General features: G+C 36.3%; 1 protein-coding gene across 1 annotated transcript in view; it reads right to left on the bottom strand.

The window, feature by feature from the left end:
• The window catches only part of STAG1 (STAG1 cohesin complex component), a 496,550-nt gene that overhangs the window by 167,624 nt on the left and 304,901 nt on the right, over window positions 1-24,025 (bottom strand). The window contains exon 7 of the mRNA XM_070375938.1: window positions 17,146-17,350. Within this exon, the coding sequence (XP_070232039.1) occupies window positions 17,146-17,350 (205 nt within the window). The remainder of the gene's footprint in view (window positions 1-17,145; window positions 17,351-24,025) is intronic.

Raw genomic sequence — 24,025 nt, 5'->3', positions numbered from 1 at the left:
GATTCTTCGGGCAAGAATACTAACCAAGCCTTTCAGACCTCACTTCTGGCTACCAGTTCTGTGCATACAATTGCTTCCTTAATATCTGTGCTTAGATGCCTCAAAGGTGTCTCAGCTGTGTACAATCAATTTATGACTTTTATTACCATAGATGGTTCTTTCCCTGTGTTCCTCACCTCAGTGAATGGCATAACTTTTGATTCCTGAAAAATGGACTGAACCTATGATGTTGGGGGCCAAAGTGAGGTACTCCGCCCATGGCAAAGGTCATGAGGAAGGAGGCTCGACATACGCAAAGGCGGGATCGAGCCTCAGGAGTCCCCCTGGAAATCCTCGAGCGTCTACCCCCATAACCAGAGCCTGCCTACTTTACTACTTTGTGCTCTTACCTACACCTCTGACTTTACGAGGGGCTGTCCCCCACCACCTCTTTCGGAGAAGGAGTTAACCTAGAGCTCCAGTCAATAAAAACTCTTGGGTGTGACAAGAGTGTTTTAACCTACAAACTCCTCTGAAGGTTCTCTAGCCTGCCTGACAGGCTCGTCCGGCCACATGTGATTGCTCACAGCCTCCCAACCGTGAGAGGCACGAGATGCTTTAAACCTTCTAAAAACAGGTTCCTTAGAAAAGTTAGAAAACTATTAGTATAAGTATAATGGGCTGATTAGAAATTGTATTGGTAAAGGGTTTTTCATTTGTTGAGCCAATGTTTGTTGCTAAGTCTCCATATCCCCTGCCCTTACACACATTAATGAATATACAGAAGAAATAAGTATTAACCTTTGATATTAATCACGTTAGACCTTAGGCTAAGTAAATTCTTTCCTTAACTAAAACCCACTACACCCTCACCCTGTAGGAATGTAACTTTACTTGGGTGGCGTCTGTTTTGAGAATAATCAGCCCTGGAGAAATAAGTGTCCTGATTGACTGACCGCTGTCACAAGGAGAGGGTCATAAATTGTCAGCAGGCCCCCCTGGCCAGAAGATGATGTAACACCCCTAAGACCTCTGTATACATTTGTGTGAAGCACCTGACTTTAATAAAAGTCAGGACTGCTGTCCCCACGTGACTTTTGCATAACATCTCAGTGTATAAAAGTAGACCATGGAAAATAAAGAATTGGGATCAGTTTCTCGAAATACTGGTCTCCCCATGTCGCTCTCTCTCTCACTCTGGCTGAGTCTCCATCTGGAGCGCGGAACCCACCATGCTTACTAATTATGCCTGGGCTTCTAAGATCCGACCGGGGAGGCCTCAGTGTCTCCTCTCCTTCGGGAGAACGGAAGGACGCCTGCGGCCTACGTAAGTGGTGCAAACTTCTTGTCTTGAAGTTTTATTGGTCTCCCGCGTAAACCAAGCTACTCAGCCTCTTTTCTCCACTGAATTTTCCTACTGAGCTATCCTTATTCTATTACTCTTTATATCTTTAATTAATATCTAATTGAAGCTATTGTATCCTGATCCTCGCCTATGCCGTCTCTCCTTCGAGTACCCTGGATCAGCCGGGGCTGGTCCCGGCACTATGAAACACATTAAATTCATCAAAAACATATTTTGTGAATTTCTGATTGATCTATTTTCCCCACAGTGTTCATGTACTTTTAAACATTCACCTGTGTTCATAAATCTATTTAAATATTTTCAAACTTCTGTTTCAAATCCTCTGAGGAACAGGTATGACACAATACTTAATCTTTTGTCTATTCCTACTCAGTTTCATCATTTAGATGCTGAGAGTATAGGGAAATCTGTTAAAGGAACGGAAGAACTTGTGATGGAAAAATAATCTCCCCTTTTTTCCCTTTAGTTTACTTATCTGCAATGAATGCTCAGTTACTACTGAGTGTTTTGGAAGAACCAATACAAATATATAAATAATTAAATGAGCCTGCATTTCTTTTAAAACTTCCAAAATTTCCTTTAATTACACATAAACATATATACATAATGCTCTATCTATACCTTTCTATTCATACACACACACACACACACACACACGTGTTATTCTGAAACTCTATCTACGTTTTGGATACTATCAATTGATACTGCCCTCAAACCAAAATATTAACACAAAAATCCTAAAAAAAAAAATGCATTTAAGCTAGTGAGCTCTTTGAAATGCATTTAAATGTTTCTTTTTTCTTGAGATACAACATCTAAATATAATATATTGAGAAATCTTGTGTTTCAAAATATAGGCTAGTGATTTGACAGCATTTTACACATTGTCAGTAGAATACCTCTGAAAGCTAAAAGTACTTTTAAAATTAACCTGTATAAAAAAGAATAGCTCAAAGACAGAATTGATCAGGGGCATTCAAACTGCCTAAGTCAAGAATAACTTTTCTTTTAGGGATAATATTTTAAGGGAGTTTGTCCTAAGCATACAAAGTCATACCCAAATGGAGCTTAATTCTGTTTATACTTCTAGACTTCTAAAATAAAATGACTTGAAGATCAAGGAGTTGGAAAGCATTTAAATTTCCACCAACTCTGTCTGGAATTAATCAGTGGAAGCTGAGACATTAATGCTCTTGAACTTAACCGTGTTTTGTTGCGTTATATCGCCTTGCGAACCCAGATCCCAAACTCCCCAACTGGCAGTTGTGTAATGACCCTTCTCATACTCTAGGTATATATCAACAGCAAAATATATCAACATACTAAAACAGAAGAAATGTAAAATAATCAGTATATTTTCAGAAATATATTAGATATGATAATGCAGTATTTAATGTGTATGAGTATGTAAAATTTCAACTTCACTGAAATTTTCACCTTAAATACCAAAATACAAGCAAATACAGCTAGTGAAGAAGACTCCTAACTTAACAATATAGGTACAATAATGGGGACTGTGATAGGGATGGAGTCCCCTGAAAAAAGACTCATTCCTGCATAAAGTGAGCATGAATTACAATTTACTGGTATTATTAAAAGAATTTTATAAAATAATAATCCTACAGGAATTCAACCTGGTCTATGATATGGACTTTGAAAGTATCTTCTCTTTGCTTACCAAAGTGAATACTTCATTTAGCATTCACATTTTAAAGGTTAGCTATGGAATGACAAACTTGTTCTATTGCTGTACTACTAAAAGTGTGCTGGCTTGTTACCAGTTCAGTAAAGTATAAATTTGTTCATACATGATGTGGTTTGGCCTCTTGTGCTTCTGTTAAAGTCATAACAAGAACATGCTCTGGAGAGCTGCTGATTCCAGAAGAGAGAAATTTTGAGCACTTTTAATCGAAATTGCAGCTTGGAGTCAAAACACACTTGCAGCCTAGAGTCTAGCCAGCTAATCCCTATTTAGTCCACAGAGACTTCCAAGAAAAATTATAAATTTATTAGCGAGAAAAATAAACGTTTTTCGTTGTAAAAAAAAAAGTATAAATTTGAAAGTTTTTAGAAATTTTTATAACAATCTGACAGAAAATCTTATATATATTGAGTCTATTAACAAAATGACATTAAGAATATAATGTAAAAACTAGTCTTTTGCCACAAAAAATACTTATTTAGTGCTTCCCACTCATCTGCCAATCCGGAATAAGCACTGTTCTGAGTATTAGAAGCTGAAAAGTAAATGAGACAGTATCTGCGTCCATAAATTTACTGTCTAGTGACGAGAAGGCAAAGTATCAATAGATAATATAAAATAAAAACTATATCAGTTAAATAAAAATAAAATATGGTTAGAAAGAAAAATAAAGTATGGTAAAAAGGACAGAACACAATTGCACTCGTTTCATGTGCCAGCAAGGTAATGTGCAAAATTCTTTGACTATGCCAAAGCCTTTGACTGTATGGATCATAATCAACTGTGGAAAATTCTGAAAGAGATAGGAATACCAGACCACCTGACCTGCCTCTTGAGAAACCTATTTGCAGGTCAGGAAGCAACAGTTAGAACTGTACATGAAACAACAGACTGGTTCCAAATAGGGAAAGGAGTACGTCAAGACTATATTGTCACCATGCTTATTTAACTTATATGCAGAGTACATCATGAGAAATGCTGGGCTGGATGAAGCACATGCTGGAATCAAGACTGCCAGGAGAAATATCAATAAACTCAGGCATGCAGATGACACCAGCCTTATGGCAGAAAGTGAAGAACTAAAGAGCCTCTTGATGAAAGTGAAAGAGGGGAGTGAAAAAGTTTGCTTAAAGCTCAACAGTCAGAAAACAAAGATCGTGGCATTTGGTCCCATCACTTCACAGCAAATAGATGGAGAATCTGTGGAAAAGGTTGCAGACTTTATATTTTTGGGCTTGAAAATCACTGCAGATGGTGACTGCAGCCAGGAAATTAAAAGACACTTACTCCTTGGAAGGAAAGTTATGACCAACCTAGACAGCATATTAAAAAGCAGAGACATTACTTTGCCAACAAAGGTCCATCTAGTCAAGGCTATGGTTTTTACAGTAGTCATGTATGGATGTGAGAGGTGGACTATAAAGAAAGCTGAGCACCAAAGAATTGATGCTTTTGAACTGTGGTGTCGGAGAAGACTCTTGAGAGTCTCTTGGACTGCAAGGAGATCCAACCAGTCCATCCTAAAGGAGAGCAGTCCTGGGTGTTCATTGGAAGGACTGATGCTGAAGCTGAAACTCCAATACTTTGACCACCTGATGCAAAGAGCTGACTCATTGGGAAAGACCCTGATGCTGGGAAAGATTGAAGGCATGAGGAGAAGGGGATGACAGAGGATGAGATGGTTGGATGGCTTCACCGACTCAATGGATCTGAGTTTGAGTAAACTCCAGGAGTTGGTGATGGACGGGGAGGTCTGGTGTGCTGCAGTCCATGGGGTCACAAAGAGCTGGACACGACTGAGTGACTGAACTGAACTGCAGCTTCAACAGTACGTAAACCAAGAAATTACAGAAAAAAAGCTGGATTCAGAAAAGGTAAAGGAACCAGAGATCAAATTGCCAACATTCGTTGCATCATAGAAAAACCAAGGGAATTTCAGAAAAACATCTACTTCATTGACTACACTAAAGCCTTTGACTGTGTGGATCAGAACAAACTGGAAAATTCTTAAAGAGATGTGAATACCAAACCACCTTACTTGCCTCCTGAGAAACCTGTATGCAGGTCAAGAAGCAACAGTTAGAACTGGACTAATTAGATTAGATTAGAATCGACAATTGTGAACTGACCAGTTCAAAATTGGTAAAGGAATACGTCAAGGCTATATATTATCACCCTGCTTATTTAACTTGTAAACTAAGTATATTGTGCAGATTGCCAGGAGAAATATCAATAACCTCAGATATGTAGATAACACCATACTAATGGCAGAAAGTGAAGAGGAACTAAAGAGCCTCTTGATGAATTTGAAGGAAAGTGAAACAGCTGGCTTAAAACTCAACATTCAAAAAACAAAGATCATGGCATCCGGTCCCATCACTTCATGGCAAACAGATGGGGAAGAATGGAATGGAAAAATAGTGACAGACTATTTTCTTGGGCTCCAAAATCACTGTGGACAGTGACTGCAGCCATGAAATTAAAAGACACTTGCTCCTTGGAAGAAAAGGTATGACAAACCTGGACAGTATATTAAAAAGCAGACACATCACTTTCGACTAAGGTATGTGTAGTCAAAGCTACGGTTTTTCCAGCAGTCATGTATAGAGAGCTGGACCATAAAGAAGGCTGAGTGCCAAAGAATTGATGCTTTCAAACTTTGGTGCTAGAGAAGATTCTTGAGAGACCCTTGGATAACAAGGAGTTCAAACCAGTCAATCCTAAAGGAAATCAATCCTGGATATTCACTGGAAAGATGAATGCTGAAGCTCCAATACTTTGGCCACCTGACGTGAAGAGCCAATTCACTGGAAAAGACCCTGATCCTGGGAAAGACTGATGGCAGGAGGAGAAGGGGGCAACAGAGGATGAGATGATTGGATGGCATCATCAATTCAATGAACATAAGTTTGAGCAAACTCCTGGAGACAGGAAAGGACAGGGAAGCCTAGTGTGCTGTAGTTCATGGGGTCACAAAGAGTTGGACATGAATGAGCAACTGAAAAACAACAAGAAAGGACAGAGAGCAAACAGGCTGGTTAGGCTTCACCGAAGGCCTCACAATTAAGCATAAACTGAGGCGATGAACATGATTCTGTAACAGAATTGTGTCCCAGGGAGAAGGAATAAAAAGTGCAAAGGTTATGAGGTAAACTGTTCATAAAAAGAGCAACATTTGTTCTCTCTTATCCAATTAAAGTTTCTTTTCTAGAAAAAAAAAAAAAAAGAGCAACATATTTAGTGTGGCTGAAGCACAGAAATAGGCAAGAGACAGGCTGAGGAGGAAATGAAAAGGCCAGGTTGCAAGAGTTTTACTAGGAACTAGTTAGAACACACGGAGAAGGCAATGGCACCCCACTCCAGTACTCTTGCCTGGAAAATCCCGTGGACGGAGGAGCCTGGTAGGCTGCAGTCCATGGGGTCGCTGAGGGTCGGACACGACTGAGCGACTTCACTTTCACTTTCATGCATTGGAGAAGGAAATGGCAACCCACTTCAGTGTTCTTGCCTGGAGAATCCCATGGATGGAGGAGCCTGGTGGGCTTCTGTCTATGGGGTCGCACAGAGTCGGACACAACTGAAGCGACTTAGCAGCAGCAGCAGCAGTTAGAACACAAGAATGAAATCTAAATGAGATACGAACGACTCACTGGAAATTTTGGTGTGGGTGAGAAATAGCCCGATTTATATTTTAAAATACTGTGTGAACATTTATAGAAGAGTAAAAGTGGAAGAAGGAAGACCAAATAGAACACTGAAAAAGAGCTGCACATATTTTGTCAAAACCTTATTAAGTTGATTCTCAAGTTTTTGGCCTTAAGCAACTCAGTAAAGCAATTCTGGCTTTGATTAGAGTGGCAGCAAGAGGTAGAGAGAAAATCACATCTGAAATATATTTCCAAGGTAAAGCTGAAAGAATATGATAATATAGGAAATTAGAGAAACAGCAAATGCAAGGGAAATTGGAAAGTCTTGTGCTTGTTAGGTATCTAAGTGGAAATGGGGCTTTCCAGATGGCTCAATGGTAAAGAACCCGCCTGCTAATGCAGAAGGTGCAGATTCGATCCCCGGGTTAGGAAGATCACCTGGAGAACGAAATTTCAGCATGTTCTAGTAGTCCTGCCTGGAAATCCCATGGACAGAGGAGCCTGGTGGGCCTCAGTCCATGGGACTGCAAAAGGAGTTGGACACGACTTATCAACTAAACAACAAGTGGAGATGGTTAACAGATATACATCATCATCAAAATACTAGTTTCTAAAGCCATTAAACTGGATGTCATATTGATTCAATGGACTTCAATTTAGTCACTGGAAACAAATGAGGCATGATTTGTATGCTGAAAAGAAGTCTACCAAGACACTTGTTAATGGAGAAAAAAAAGATGATTGTCAGTGTGTATATTATATTATCATTTATACATAAAGAAGGAATGCATTATTTACTATTATATGCCAGTCAGTCTTCTAAGCTCTTTACACACTTATTCATTTGTACCTCACAACTCTTTCAAGTACTATTATTATTTCTTTTTTATATAAGAGAAACCTGAGACACAGATTAGAGATTTGGAAATTACACAGCTAGTAGCTGGCAGAGATATAATTTGATTGCAGCCATCATGCTTCACAGTCTAAGCTTTTAACCACTATACCATACTGCCTCTCACTGAATATGCATTTGCTATCATATTCATAAAATATCACTGGAAAGATGTACTAGAAACAGGAAACTCTGGATGCATTCAGAGAAGATAATTTGTTGCCTGAGAGCCACGGGTAGGAGAGTGACATTTCACCATATAACATTTTTAAATCTGAAATTTTAAATCAAATGACAGCATTACTCTCCTACCATAATTAATTTTTAGTAGAAATAATAAAAACATGGAATTTGTTTTCACTTTATTCACTGAGAAGTGAATAAAGATATAAAAAAATGAAAATATCTTTAGATTGAGTCCTGAGATAATTCAGTATTTACAGTTTAGCTTTCTAAGACCCATCAAAATAGCATTTTAAGAAGGAAGAAGTAGCTATGTCTTTCAAGAAAGAGAAAGGTAACAATGGAACTGACCAGTGATTAGGACGCTAAGAAGGTAACTGCCGACCTCAACAAGAGCAAAGGCAGTGAAGAGGTAGAGATAAAAACCCTACTGGAGTGGGTTTAAAGAGAGTAAGAGGAGAGTGAGTAGAGACAATAAACAGAAATAATTCTTTGATATTTGAAAAGGAGAAAAGGAGAAAAATAGGAATGTAGCTAAGGACCATGTGGAAACAAGGGATGGTGGGATGGTCAGTCTTAGGTATCAACTTGGCCAGGCTATCAGTTCAGTTCAGTCACTCAGTTGTGTCCAGCTCTTTGCGACCCCATGAACTGTACCATGCCAGGGCTCCCTGTCTATCACCAATTCCCAGAGTCCACCCAAACCCACGTCCATTGTGTTGATGACGCCATCCAACCATCTCATCCTCTGTCGTCCCCTTCTCCTCCTGCCCTCAGTCTTTCCCAGCATCAGGGTCTTTTCCAATGAGTCATCTCTTCGCATCAGGTGGCCAAAGTATTGGAGTTTCAGCTTCAACATCAGTCCTTCCAATGAACACCCAAGACTGATCTCCTTTAGGATGGACTGGTTGGATCTCCTTGCAGTCCAAGGGACTCTCAGGAGTCTTCTCCAACACCACAGTTCAAAAGCATCAATTCTTCAGCACTCAGCTTTCTTTATAGTCCAACTCTCACATCCATACATGACTATTGGAAAAAACATAGCCTTGACTAGATGGACCTTTGTTGGCAAAGTAATGTCTCTGCTTTTGAATATGCTGTCCAGGTTGGTCATAACTTTGCTTCCAAGGAGTAAGCGTCTTTTAATTTCATGGCTGTAATCACCATCTGCAGTGATTTTGGAGCCCAGAAAAATAAAGTCAGACACTGCTTTCTGGCTAGGCTATGGTATCCAATTATTTAAACAAACAGTAATCCAGGTGTTACTGTGAAGCCATTTTGTAGATAAAATTAACATCTATAAGTAAAGGAGACTACCCGCAATAATGTGGTGGCCTCATCCAATCAGCTGAATGCCTTACGAGCAAAATCAGAGGGGTTCAGGAGAAGCAATTTCTCGTTCAAGACTGTACAACTCCTGCCTAAGTTTCTGGCCTGCAGGTCTGCCCTACAGATTTTAAAATAGCAGATTCAAAACTGTGTGTGTCATTCACTAAAATAAATCCTCCTCTCTCCAAATATATATATATGTACACACACATACACACACAACATAGCTTAATGGTTATATTATGCAAATAAGTAAGCAAGTAACAAAGTATATTTTCCAATGGTTCTGTTTCTGAAGAGCCCTAACTGATACAAAGTGTTTCTAAAAGATAAGGGCTGTTACAGCCTACAATACAATGATAAACGGTGTGGGGGAAGTGAAGCCGGAAAGAGAAAAAACTTCTTGAGGTAGTGAACAGGGATTAGATCCACTGCACAAGTGCAAGGACTGATCTTAGCTAGACAGCACCCTCATAAGAGAAAACACAGAGTATATGTGTATAGGTACAGCTAAAACAAGAAAATTTAATCCTTGAAGGATTGTATTCTGTTCCTATAATCAGCCAAGTGTGAAGAGGATAGCAGACATTACAGGTTTGAGAAGGTATGAAATAATATTATAAGAAAGGAATATCCATGGCATAAAATACTGTAATAGGATTGCTAGGTAGAAATGAGAGAAAAATTGTAGAAAGCCGAGTCATTATGTGTTTTTCTACACTCACTTTGAACTCCACTGGTGCAGTTATGGAGCAGGTGATAATATGAGGTTTTCCTAAGGGATATAATAGAGAGCAAGCAGGCAAGGATGTTACGGGTCCTTCATGAGAAGGACATGATTATAATTAATCTGGGTAACAGAATCTAAGCTAGGAAAGTGGAAGAAGTAAGGACATCAAGAGCACTAAACAAAGAGGATCAGGAATTTAACGGCCTAGTAGAGGAGAAGGCAATGGTACCCAACTCCAGTACTCTTGCCTGGAAAATCCCATAGACAGAGGAGCCTAGTAGGCTGCAGTCCATGGGGTCGCTAAGAGTCAGACACGACTGAGAGACTTCACTTTCACTTTTCACTTTCATGCATTGGAGAAGGAAATGGCAGCCCACTTCCAGTATTCTTGCCTGGAGAATCCCAGGGACAGAGGAGCCTAGTGGGTTGCCATCTATGGGGTCGCACAGAGTCAGACATGACTGAAGGGACTTAGCAGCAGCAGAGGAAAAACAATACTGGAGCTGGGAACATATAAAACAAAAACAGGGACCAAAGGTATCAACAAATAGGATGGCTGAAATCAAGATTATGGACACTGGCCATTTAATCACTATTCAACAATTTACAATTATGTTTTCTTAAACATGAAAATGAAAACTAAAAATCTGCCCTTAAATTTAGTGATACTTATTATACTTTTGAAAAATATTACTGCAAACTCTAAAACTGTTTGATAGTGGGACAAAACTAAATTTTAAAGAGAGATAAGATTATCTTCCTCTTTTAAAAATTGAAGTATCATTGATTTACCATGTTAGTTTCTAGTGTACAGGAAAGTGATTCAGCTATGCACATATATATTATATTCTTTTCCATAATGTTTTATTTTTACATATAAAATACATTATTTTACATATTTTTACATATAAAATATATTATGTATTTTTACATACATATTTTACAAAATGTTTACAGGACAGTAAATATAATTCTCTGTGCTATACCAAACAACCTTATTGTTTATCTGTTTTATATACAGTAGCTTGTATCTGCAAATGACAAACTCCTAATTTATCCCCCACCCTCATTCCCAATCATAAATTTCTTCTGTATGTGAGTCTGTTTCTGCTTTCTAAATAAGCTCATGTGCATCACATACCATATGTCTTTCTGATCACTAGGTCTACCCATGTTGCTGTAAATGGCATTACTTCATTATTTTTTTAAGGCTGAAGAGTATTCCATTGTAATCATGTTTCTTCGTTAGTTTTAAAAAACGTATTTAAAAAAAAAAAGGTTTACAAGCTTCCACTTTACAAAGAATATTTAATAAATCTTTGTCTCTTAAAAACCCAACCAAAATAATGAGAAAACAATTTTCATCCCCAATAAATCCAGAAAAACACTTGCAATGCCAAACCATAATATGTTAATATATGTATATGCAAAGCAGATGGATGAAGTATTCAAATCAAACTAAATGGTCAAAAAAGCTTGACAACTCTATTTAAAGAAAAAAGACAAAAACAAAACAGTTTTACTCTGTAGAACCCAGAAGCATTAAGGAATTGGAGAAGTACTGGCTTTTACAGAAGATGGAGTGAAGTAAGGTCTAAAAACAGGAGCATTTCAAAGTCTGTATAATAAACAATTAAATCTCCACTTGAACCAAGGCAGTCATGTAATTCCTCCAACACAAACTCATCTTGGAAGTTAAAAAAGTTTATTCCCTAAAGAACATAGAGATTTGGATTCATCAGATACAGAGGAGGGATACATGTGAAGTGCAGAGTGCCCTGGGTGCTCCTTCACCCTGTATAACTCCCAAAAGGTAGATAGCAACCAGACCTGAGATTGAAAGATCCTTCTACAAAGGAGCTGAACTTTCCCAGGGAAAATAATTATCAACACCAACCCTTTATGGTTCATACTGAAAACGGTAAGTGACCACAGGACCACCCTACAATGATGGTCACCAAAAAGGTTAAAGTCATTGCCACTGCCTGTCAAACACAACACACACACACACACACACAGGCAGGCAATCAGTTCTTTAGTGTCTCATTGTTAGCAATGATTAGAGAGCCAACAGATACTTAAGGAAAGCTTCCCATGAAAGACACTCATAAAAGAGAATTGAAAAAGAGGTCAGAATGGGGCACCAAAAAAACAAAAACAAAACTTCTGAGTAATAACACTGTCAACGAGATAAGAGAAAATGTTACACTCATGATAATGTTAAAAAACGACATGGAGAATGGAAAAGAACTCTTAGAATATTTAAAATGATAATGAAAATTACCTCAATAAAGTTGAAGAATACAAGCAAAGTGAACAAAAAGAGTAAGGAATGAAAACTAAAAGAGGAAATAACAAGAAACTTAGGACTGATTCAACAGATTAACATCCAAGTAAAATATATTCAGCAGAGAGTAATGAATGGGAAATTATACATCTGTATATATCTATATATATCAGGATATATCACCATGATATTTCATAAAATGAAGCTTCCACAGACAAGAAACAGGATCAGAATCATAAGTTTGAAAATGTACTGGAATTCTCAACAGCAATGCTGGAAACAAGACAAAAATTCTCAAGAAAATCTTAATGATGAATTCTGTACTGGGCCAAATAACATAAGAATATAATGTATTTCTCAGGCATGTAAAATCTAAAATATATACTTTTCCAATGCTCTTTTTCTCAAGAAGCTATCAAAAAACATGCTACCCAAAAAGAAGAGGCTAAATTTAAAAAAAACAAAAAAAAAACCAACCCAAGGCAAAAGGTAGGAGATCCAACAGAAGACAAAGGATCCAAATAATGGCAAAAAAGCTACGTTAGTTAAAGGACATCTAGATTTTAGAAGATTAGGCTGCTATATTAAACATAATTATAAAAACTTAAAGCACAGAAAACTCATTCTACAAAATTGATTATAATATCCTATTATTTGTTTAAAAATAAAAAAATCCTAATATATATGTATACGAGAAAAAAACTAAAAGGAAACACCAACATGTCATGGCAAAATTAAGAAGTGGTATGATTATGGCTGATTTTTACTTTTGTATTTTTCTCCTTTTCTGAATTCGTTAAATTGTATGTGTAATTTTATATCTACAGAAAATGTTTACATGTGTAATATGAAAGCACTAATGGAAAATCTACAAGATTTTCTCAATTTCTCTGCCCGCTTTAGAGTCAAACCAAGCAAGCTTTGTCATTCTATCATAATTATTACATCAGACACTTACTGAATGACCTGTATATGTGAAACATTTAACACAAATTCTTTCATTTAAGCCTCACAACACTCCTAATAAAATGGGACTATTCATATCAATATTATACAGATGAGGAAAGGCACCAAAGTTTTGTAACTTGCCCAAGGTCACTAGGTTGACATAGAAAGGACATGCTTATAAAATTATTTTAAAAATCATAACTTCCTTACAAAAACTAGCTCCCCAAAGAAAACTGATTTTCATACCTGGTGATAGAAAATAAGAGATAATTTTAAGAAAATGATACTTCTTTATTACTCTAATTATATTTACATTTTAAAGAGCAAATTACATTTAAAAAGTTTACTATATTTTATGTATACAGTTATATGATATATGGTGGCACTTGCAGATTTGGTCAATTATTGGGCATTAATCCTAGAATACCAGAAGTCTACCATATAGAAATTCATATCCAATTTGGTTAAGAGTCATAAAATACTTACTGAATTTAATAAACAGAATTTGGCACTGAAGAGCCAAAAGACAAATAAAATGAAAGTACATACTATTAGTTTTCCTAATAATAGTTTTTTAAAGATCTGTTAATTTACATGTTTGTTTCTGATTTCCCCATCTATAATGTCTTCTATTACTAAAATAGTAGGTGTTCAATAAATTCTGAGGGAAAAAGAAGTGAATGAAGGGAAACACTGCAAATACGACTGGCTCTTTTTGTAATTACAGAATAATAGCATTAGTTTACTATATGTCAGGCACCATTCAAGCTTTCCTAATTTCCTTTAATGAGATAGTTATCAACATCTTTCCCATTTTGCATATGAAGAAAGTGAGGCCCAATAAATTATAGACTTGTCAAAATTACCCAATTAGTAAAATGCAGAAAAGGATATGTATTCAGACAATCTGGTTCAGAACCCATTCTATGAACCCTATATTATATGGTTTCAGCAACTGAAAGCCAAAGAAAAGATATCAATTTACTAAGATAAAATTATTTTTGTCTATGACAGGAGAACAAAGAAATTTCATATAGCTTGCCTTGCCTCAGTAAAAGTCCAGAGATGCTGACTTGGTAAAAAGTGCTAATTAATAACAAATCATATGTCAATATAAAAATCAATCATATACCAACACAATGATGTTAAACAATGAGATATAAAAGAAATGTTTACTTCCCCAAGAGTCTGAGAGGCACTCATTATTGTTAAATAGTGATAACCTTCCAGCATAATGAGGCCATCTATCATATGATGATTTTACCCATATTTTCTAATTTTTCCATAATTCATTTTAGAAAAAATAGAACAGAATCAATCAAGTTGCTATTAATAAAATTCTGTACGGTTAATCCCTCTTTGTTCAAATTAGCATTTTTACCTTAGAAGCGAGAAATATCCATTATTAATCTATTTCTAATGTAGAAAATTATGTAGGTGAGAAAAAAGCAAAAAATAAAAAAGATAAGCCAACATTCAATTTCTAAAGTATTGTCAGAGACTATAACAGCAAATGACTGCGTATAATATAACTATAAATCTGAAAAACAGATCCTTTGAGAATAGAATTGTCTTTATAATACCAAAGAACAAAGTGGTAAAACAAAGGGAATCCTACTTAGTTTTGACCTGGAGGAGAAAAATATTTTTTCATGAAAATTTCATGAAACTGGAGAAAGAAAATATGGCCAATCCCAGATTGTAAATCCACCGAAATATTCCTTATATATATTAATTCCACAAACTATGTTCTAATATGTCTTAACTATTTAGCTATCTATTTATCTATGTACCTTCACAACAAAGGCACTTAACTATGAAGATTGTTAATGAAAAGTTTACTACAAAGTAAAGCTTCTTTATTGAAGATAAATCAGACAAACAGGAGAGTATGCTTTACAAGTACAATTAAAAGAATAGAAAAAATAAGGAAAATGTAATATAAAATCTAATTGTTAACAGTCTGTTTCAATTTAATAGTAAAAAGAATTTCAAAAATAAAAGGGAAAGTTCAGTTTATCACCAATGGAAAATGAAACTACTTCTACCTGGAGAACAGACAAATGCGAAAAACTACAAAATGATGAAAAATTTTAATAAAAATGTGGCAAAATATACAATTAAATGCAATGCATAAACACTAACAAATTGGGACACACTATTAATTAATAACAAGAAAATGGGGTATTGGTAAACAGATTAAAAGTACTACTGATAAGATCACTCTGATGACTTATGAAGTTCTAAAACTTATCTTGTCTGTACCCTAGAAAACAACTAACCTGATTGTCTCTCTTCTCAGCTAAGATATAAGCAATGTCAAGGAGCATTTTATTCCAAAGCCGATAATCATATCTGGCCATAACTGCCTTGTTAACTGTCCATGCACATAGTCTTTGAAGCAGAGGATTAAATGTTCCTGCCCATTTTATCTAGTCCCCAAGACTCGTCCTGCAAAGTGAATAAAAACGATTATCTTTAAATCTATCCCTCATACATATACTATAAAAGAAAAAAAAGGGGGAGGGAGAACCAGAGAAGAGATTAAAGATGAAAAGAAAATAATCCTTGAAAAGATGGAAATTATTATCCAGCCTGGAATTAAATTCTCAGCAAGATTTCCACACTTTGTTGAAGGGTAGGACTGGTGTCTCACTTTTTATGAAACTGAACTTTGGAAGACACGATCATTAATGTACAAAGAGAAATTACTGTAGTATTCTGAAGTAAATTTGAGAATAACTTGAAAAATAGGTTAGCTTTTGAAAAATAAGGATAAACATAACATTGATCTCCTATTTTTCCTGGTACAATGCATCTGAAAAACAGCCAAATAAATGGAAATTGCTGTACACAGACAGAAGAATGATAGATGAAAAGTAAATAGAAAATATAACGAAAAGAAAAAAGTACATATAAAGGGCAGAAAATAATAAAAGTCATGAAATTAGAAAATATATATAGTATCAGGTAACTTTTAAGTAATAAGTAGTATATTTATAGTACCTTGTCAAAAAAGCTACAACTTGGTACAAAGTCTCTCAAAACACAGAATAAAATGTGCTTGATGTTTGTTCTATCAGAAAATTTTTTCAACAATAAACTGTGATTTTACCTTTATAAAAAAGATAAAATTAAGTAAAAGATCTGCCTCTTTACCTAATAAACAGGAAAGGGATACTCTTAAATCTCATTTTTGTAATGGTAATGTGTATAAATTGAATATAGTCAGTTATTGCTACTAAAAGGGATGTAATTGGGGAATATTTAAATATATGTTTATGCAAACACAGGTTCTTTATAAACATACACATATATATAAGAAAAAAAGAATAGTCATTTAGTCATTTTAGGTAAACACAGTTAAAATCGTTGAAAAACTCAGAACAGCTAAATAAACAAAATTATCTTGTTACAGGAAAACAAGGGGAAAATGAATATACTTGACTCAGAAGTTATATAGATAATTCTAAAACAGAAGCAACAGGGAAAATGATAATGTATCAGTTCTTCAGGACTTAGTCTACCTACTTGAACTGATTTTAGAAACACTACATTTAAATTATTATACCACTAGGAACAGAAAGAATCCTAGCTAGGTCACAATTACCTATTACAATTAGATGGAACTGTTTAAAATATATATATATATATATATAAACAAATATTTACACATTTATGTATAACAATGAAACCATGTAATTAAGTAGGAAAATACCTGTGACTTTGGAATTTCAACTATTATTTGGTTTTATCAAAGAATATGGCCTGCTGGACTCCTACAACTTATTTGGTTATAAAATAACGCAAGAAAATAACTACACATTCAGAAAGAGATTTGGTAACATTCGTCAGAAAATTGCAATTTTCATTCTCAAGACTAACAAATGCCAGTTATCAAAATAAGCACAAATTTTACTTCAACAGAGAATACAAACCATTCATGCAAATTTTGGAGAAACATTGTGTTTTTCAAGAGCAAAGTAATCAATTTAAATTAATATTGAATTTAAATACAGCTTAACTGGAATATATTTAACAAAACTAAATGAAAAGGAAATAAAGTGTTAGTTACTTACCAGCAAGAGTACTTGTATGCCTAAAAGCTCTGACCTGGGAGTCTGACAAACCAGTCAAAAGCGAGATTACTGTGTCCATCATATACTCATCATAAATTATGCTATATTGACACTGTCGAATCAGGACTCCAATAAATTCACAAAAGTTTGAACGAAACTTTTTCCACTGAGGTCCAGGCATGGTAAGGGGATAATCACCACTGTCCTAAAAGGGATAAAAAGAAAAAATAACATATTAAGTATGATATATGACATACAGTTTGATTTCTTTTTTCCTCCTACTGGAAAAGGAACATTTTTCTCTCAAAGTACATGTGGACAGACACCAAGAGGTACATGATGGCTTTCTCTTTTTTGCTTGTTTTGATCTACCCCAATTGAATAATTGTTAACGAGATCAAAATTGTTATTTACAATCAGTATTTAATTCATTATTCTAAGCCATTCATTCAAAATAATAGTTTAAGTTTTGTTGTACTTGGGAACTAGCTGAGATAATTTAAAGTAAAGAAGAAAACAAAAAAAGAAAGAAGTTTAACTAGAAAGGATTATTTGCTACTGAATTCAGATCAAACTAATCATGACATGTGTAACAGCACCTTTCAATTATTTTAAATAAGACACTTTAAAGAGTTAAGAATTTTAAGAGTATAACCAACTTCCCACATATGAAATTTCAACCCTATTTCTTCTAACTCTACTATGAACTTTCATTTAACTCTATAGTTTATGCACTGAATTTATTAACTTTTCCAAGAAAAAGCCTACCATGGGCTCTTGGGATCCCCAGATTGTGTCATTTTATTTAAAATACAAAATTGACAGCTGAATCCAGCAGAGGTTTCTCACTCTAGCCTAAAACATTTTGGTGGAGAAATGGAAATTCACAAGGCAGAGGGTGAGAAATTCTGTGAACTTCCTTATCAGACTATTCTCAATTTGTGGCTATTTGTTTTTTACAGGCCAAAATGCAGCTAGGAAAATTGGATACAAATGAGGTCTTGAGCTTTGTGGTGTTACATGAAAGAGTACTTTGATACTTACAACAACAGAGAATCTCAAAGATCTCAAGAGCCTTGAACAGAAAGAAGGGGAAACCTTGGCACTTAGTTAAATACCCCATAAAGAGAGTTAATTTTGGTATTACATGAGTACTACATGGGCTACTAAGCTTGATCAGTTCAGTTCAGGTCAGTCGCTCAGTCGTGTTGACTCTTTGCGATCCCATGGACTGCAGCACAACAGGCTTCCTTGTCCATCACCAACTTCTGGAGTTTACTCAAACACATGTCCATTGAGTCGGTGATGCCATCATCCTCTGTTGTTCCCTTCTTCTCCCTCCTTCAATCTTGCCCAGAATCAGGGTCTTTTCAAATGAGTCAACTCTTCACATCAGGTGGCCAAAGTACTGGAGTTTCAGCTTCAGCATCAGTCCTTCCAATGAACACTCAGGACTCATCTCCTTTAGGATGGACTGGTTGGGTCTCCTTGCAGTCCAAGGGACTCTCAAGAGTCTTCTCCAACACCACAGTTCAAAAGCATCAATTCTTTGGCACTCAGCTTTCTTCACAGTCCAACTCTCACATCCATACATGACTACTGGAAAAGCCATAGCCTTGACTAGACGGACCTTTGTTGACAAAGTAATGTCTCTGCTTATTAATATGCTGTCTAGGTTGGTCATAACTTTCCTATCAGGGAGTAAGCATCTTTTAATTTCATGGCTGCAGTCACCATTTGCAGTGATTTTGGAGCCTCCGCCCCTACCCAAATAAAGTGTGCCACTGTTTCCCCATCTATTTGCCATAAAGTGATGAGACCAGATGCCATGATCTTTGTTTTCTGAATGCTGAGCTTTAAGCCAACTTTTTCACTCTCCTCTTTCACTTTCATCAAGACGCTCTTTAGTTCTTCTTCACTTTCTGCCATAAGGGTGGTGTCATCTGCATATCTGAGGTTATTAATATTTCTCTTGGCAATCTTGATTCCAGCTTGTGCTTCTTCCAGCCCAGCGTTTCTCATGATGTACTCTGCATATGGTACTAAGTAAGTAGGGTGACAATATACAGCCTTGACGCACTCCTTTTCTATTTGGAACCAGTCTGTTGTTCCATGTCCAGTTCTAACTGTTCCATCCTGACCTGCATACAGGTTTCTCAAGAGCCAGGTCAGGTGGTCTGGTACTCCCATCTCTTTCAGAATTTTTCACAGTTTATTGTGATCCACACAGTCAAAGGCTTCGGCATAGTCAATAAAGCAGAAATAGATATTTTTCTGCAACTCTCTTGCTTTTTTGATGATTCAGCAGATGTTGGCAATTTGATCCCTGGTTCCTCTACCTTTTCTAAAACCAGCCTGAACATGTGGAAGTTCATGATTCACGTATTGTTGAAACATTACTTTACTAGTGGGTGAGATGAGTGCAATTGTGCGGTAGTTTGAGCATTCTTTGGCATGGCCTTTCTTAGGGACTGGAATGAAAGCTGACTTTTTCCAGTCCTGTGGCCACTGCTGAGTTTTCCAAATTTGCTGGCATACCAAGTGCAGCACTTTCACAGCATCATCTTTTAGGATTTGAAATAGCTCAATTGAAATTCCATCACCTCCTCTAACTTTGTTCGTAGTGATGCTTCCTAAGGCCCGCTTGACTTCATATTCCGGGGTGTCTGGCTCTAGGTGAGTGATCACACCATCGTGATTATCTGGGTCGTGGAGATCTTTTTTGTACAGTCTTCTGTGTACTCTTGCCACCTCTTCTGCTTCCGTTAGGTCCATACCATTTCTGTCCTTTATTGAGTCCATCTTTTCATGAAATGCTTCTTTGGTATCTCTAATTTTCTTGAAGAGATCTCTAGTCTTTTCCATTGTATTGTTTTCCTCTGTTCTTTCTATTTATCACTCAGGAAGGCTTTCTTATCTCTCCTTGCTATTCTTTGGAACTCTGCATTCAAATGGGTATATCTTTCATTTTTTCTTTTGCTTTTGGCTTCTTCTTTTCACAGCTTATTTGTAAGGCCTCCTCCGACAGCCATATGAGCTCTATAAGCTCCATATAAGCTCTCCTAAGCGCTATAGGAGACCAGAAAGGAACTGAAGGGGCTGGCTGAATCTCCCCAGCTCTTTAGACTGGGGATGTGGAAACACAGATTGTAGAGGGTAGCACAATGGAAAGGTAAGGTATTTCTCAAAGCTATCTCTGAAGGCTGCCTGCTGCTTCTATTTCACAAAAGCCCACCAGGGAAGAGTTTCTTTTGCTTTGTAGCAACTGTGAAAGTCAACCACTTAGAGCTCATAACCTGACCTGGGCCCCAAGGAAACAGAAAGAAAATAATCTTTCTGTTCAGGTCCAACAGCAAAAAGAAAGGAAGCCCGAAAAATCAGCATTTGGGAAAATCTAAATAAAAAATAAGTATACTTCAAAGATTCAAATGTAGCATAAAACAAACAAAAAACTCTAGAGAACTTATATATATCTATATATTTGTACTTTTTTGAAGTATAATTCATATATAACATTAGTTCCAGGTATAAAATATGATTCAATATCTGTATATATTTTAAAAAATCACCACAATAAGTGTAGTTAATATCCCAAAATCACTGCAGATAGTGATTGCAGCCATGAAATTAAAAGACGCTTACTCCTTGGAAGGAAAGTTACGACCAACCTAGATAGCATATTCAAAAGCAGAGACATTACTTTGCCAACAAAGGTTCGTCTAGTCAAGGCTATGGTTTTTCCAGTGGTCATGTATGGATGTGAGAGTTGGACTGTGAAGAAAGCTGAGTGCCGAAGAATTGATGCTTTTGAACTGTGGCGTTGGAGAAGACTCTTGAGAGTCCCTTGGACTGCAAGGAGATCCAACAAGTCCATTCTGAAGGAGATCAGTCCTGGGTGTTCTTTCAAAGGACTGATGCTAAAGCTGAAACTCCAGTACTTTGGCCACCTCATGTGAAGAGTTGACTCATTGGAAAAGACTCTGATGCTGGGAGGGATTGGGGGCAGGAGGAGAAGGGGACGACAGAGGATGAGATGGCTGGATGGCATCACCAACTCGATGGATGTTGAGTTTGAGTGAACTCTGGGAGTTGGTGATGGACAGGGAGGGCTGGTGTGCTTCGATTCATGGGGTTGCAAAGAGTCGGACACGACTGAGTGACTGAACTGTACTGAATATCTGTTACCATGAACAGTTACAAAACTTTTTATTTTCTTGTGTTAAGAACTATTAAGGTCTATTCTTTTAGCAACTTTTCAATATGCAATAAAGTAGTAACAACTATAGTCACCATGCTTTACATCCCCAGGACTTATTTCATTACTGGAAAATTTATATCTTTCGACCCCCTTCACCCATTTTGCACATTGCTCCACATTGAGAAACACTAACATGTTCTCTGTATCTATGAGCTCAGTGTTCTTCTATGTTGCTATTGTTTTGATTTCACATATAAGTGGGATCATATGGTATCTCTCCTTATCTGACTTATTTCACTTAGTGTAATGACCTCAAGGACCACCCATGTTGTCACAAATTCCAAGATTTCCTTTTTTTAACTACTGAATACTATTTCTTGTGTGTGTGTGTACCTACCACACTTTCTTTACACACTCATCCATTGATGGACACTTAGGTTGTTTCCATATTTGGCTATTGTAAATAATACTGCAATTAACATGAGGTTGCATATATCCAAAATACTTTATTTCTTTAGAAACTCAATTGATGAACTGAAGGAAAGGATGGTCACTGACAGAAGTTACACTAGTAGCCTAGAAAATAATACCCTAGATGGGACTTGTGGAAAAAAATCTTTTAAAATGGACAAAGGAGGTTACTATGACCTCTTCAACCTTTGCCCTTTCCTTTTTCACTGGATTTAGTACTGATATTCAACAGCCATTTTGTAACCATGAGGGAACATGGATAAGGATTCCTAGAGAGAAAGATGGATAAAGTATAGGTTTTTAATCTGTTAAGGTGTAGTACTAACCATGCTTTGTCTACTTGCAGATTTATTTTGTGTGAGACAAACTCCTGTGAATTTGAGTCACTACTAATCAGATTTTCTGTTACAAACAAATTCATTTCTGTTACAGAAGAATTATGAGCAGTGGGGAAAGATAATTCAATAAATAATTTTGGTACAATACAAGTGGCTTTTCATTAGAAAAACATTAGATATCACTGTACCTTATACCAAATTAAATTTCCAATGAAATAAAAATACTCAACAAAGAGAGAAATAGAAGAAAATATGGGAGAATATTCTCAGAGTGGGTCTTTTTTTCAAAAATATTAAAAAAGTCAGAAGTCATAAAGAATCAACAAATTTAAAAAAAGAACCAACAAATTCAATCAACATAAAAGTAATTTTTTGCATTAAAAAAACACAACACTAAAAGTAAAGTCAAAGAGTAACAACAGGGTTTAGCTTCTGCTTAGAATACAAAATGCTACAAACAATGAAAATAGCTTAATCAACAACAAAAAAAATTATAGTTTTTCTTAATCCCATCTTGAGCTGAAGTAACTTGAACTCCAAAGAACAAGCTTTCCAAGAAAAGATGAGCCACACAAACTCTACCACCTGTGGCAGAACCCAGAAGAAAAGGTTCTGTGACAAAAAGAGTTAAGAAGAAATCAGGCAAAATGCTAACAAATGTCAAAGACCAAGTGTGGGCCAACTTGTCAGCGCGGAATTACAAGGAATTCACACTCACTCCAAATCTCTTTTTATCAGTTGACCACAGGTTTCAACCAGGTAATAAAAGCCTGAGACAGCAGAAAAGACAGAACCTATTTTGATGCAGGCCTACAGAGGATGATCCTCAACTGCTATGGGAAAGGTAAGACATACAGCTCACTTCTCTAGACCTTTCTCCCATAAAAGCCAGAAACCTTAATCTTGTTGGGGAGGGTCAGTAAATGGATTCACCATCATGGCACAGCAAAAACCTACTATAGCTAGAAGAGTAGAAAAAAAGCATCCTATAGTACATATAAAGATGAGAAAAATAAGTTCTAAAGAACCTGTCCCAGATCACACAGCTACAAGTCTTCTCTGGTTCTGTGTTTGTAAAATCCATGTATTCTCTATTCTACAATGGAGCTTCACCTGGTTTACACCAGTAGCCTTGGAGGACAGAAAGGCTGTCTAGTGAATACTCTTCCAAAGGAGAAAAATTGTTTTTGTTGCCAAACAGAAAGACAAAAAACTAATGGAAACGCCTATTTTGGAAGTTCTGGGAACACTGATGGGTGTGGTAGGTAAGGGTGCCAACCTTCATAGACAAGAGTCAACAATGAGAACTAGAAGACTGTGAGCTTCTAACTGGGATTAAAATAAGAATCTTAAAAGATAAGAGGTCCACTGCAAGGCAGAACTCATGCAGCTAGCAGAGGTGGAAGGCTAACTGCCTAATTCTTAAGACTTTGGTATTTGGGAACGCATTGTGGTCACAAATTACAAATATTTAAAGAGATAAAACACTTTCTAAGAATAAATTCAAGAGATTTGATTTTTAACCCAGCTGATGGACAATGTTATAAAAAAAGTTACCTCTTTGGTAAAACGTGGCTTTTGGTTACCTAATTTCAACAGACTTTGCCGGAGGATATGTACCACTATTGCTTAAATCAATGATCTGCAAACAACTGTTTGGAGAAACTATCCATCCACCCACTCATTTATCTATTCATACCATTTATTAAGCAACAAATAAGCTCTGGCACTATACGAGGTCATCAGGCATACAAAGATAAGCAGAACAAGGATATTATTAGAAGAATTTCTACTCTATATATTTTTTACAGCTTTATTGAGATATAATTGATATATGACACTGTGTAAGTTTAAGTTATACAGCATGTTGATT

The sequence above is a fragment of the Bos mutus genome, chromosome 1 (genome assembly GCF_027580195.1).
Source record: "Bos mutus isolate GX-2022 chromosome 1, NWIPB_WYAK_1.1, whole genome shotgun sequence".
In the NCBI taxonomy this organism is placed as follows: domain Eukaryota; kingdom Metazoa; phylum Chordata; class Mammalia; order Artiodactyla; family Bovidae; genus Bos; species Bos mutus.
Note: the sequence above shows the minus strand (reverse complement) of the source record. Positions and strands in the feature narration are given on the sequence as shown.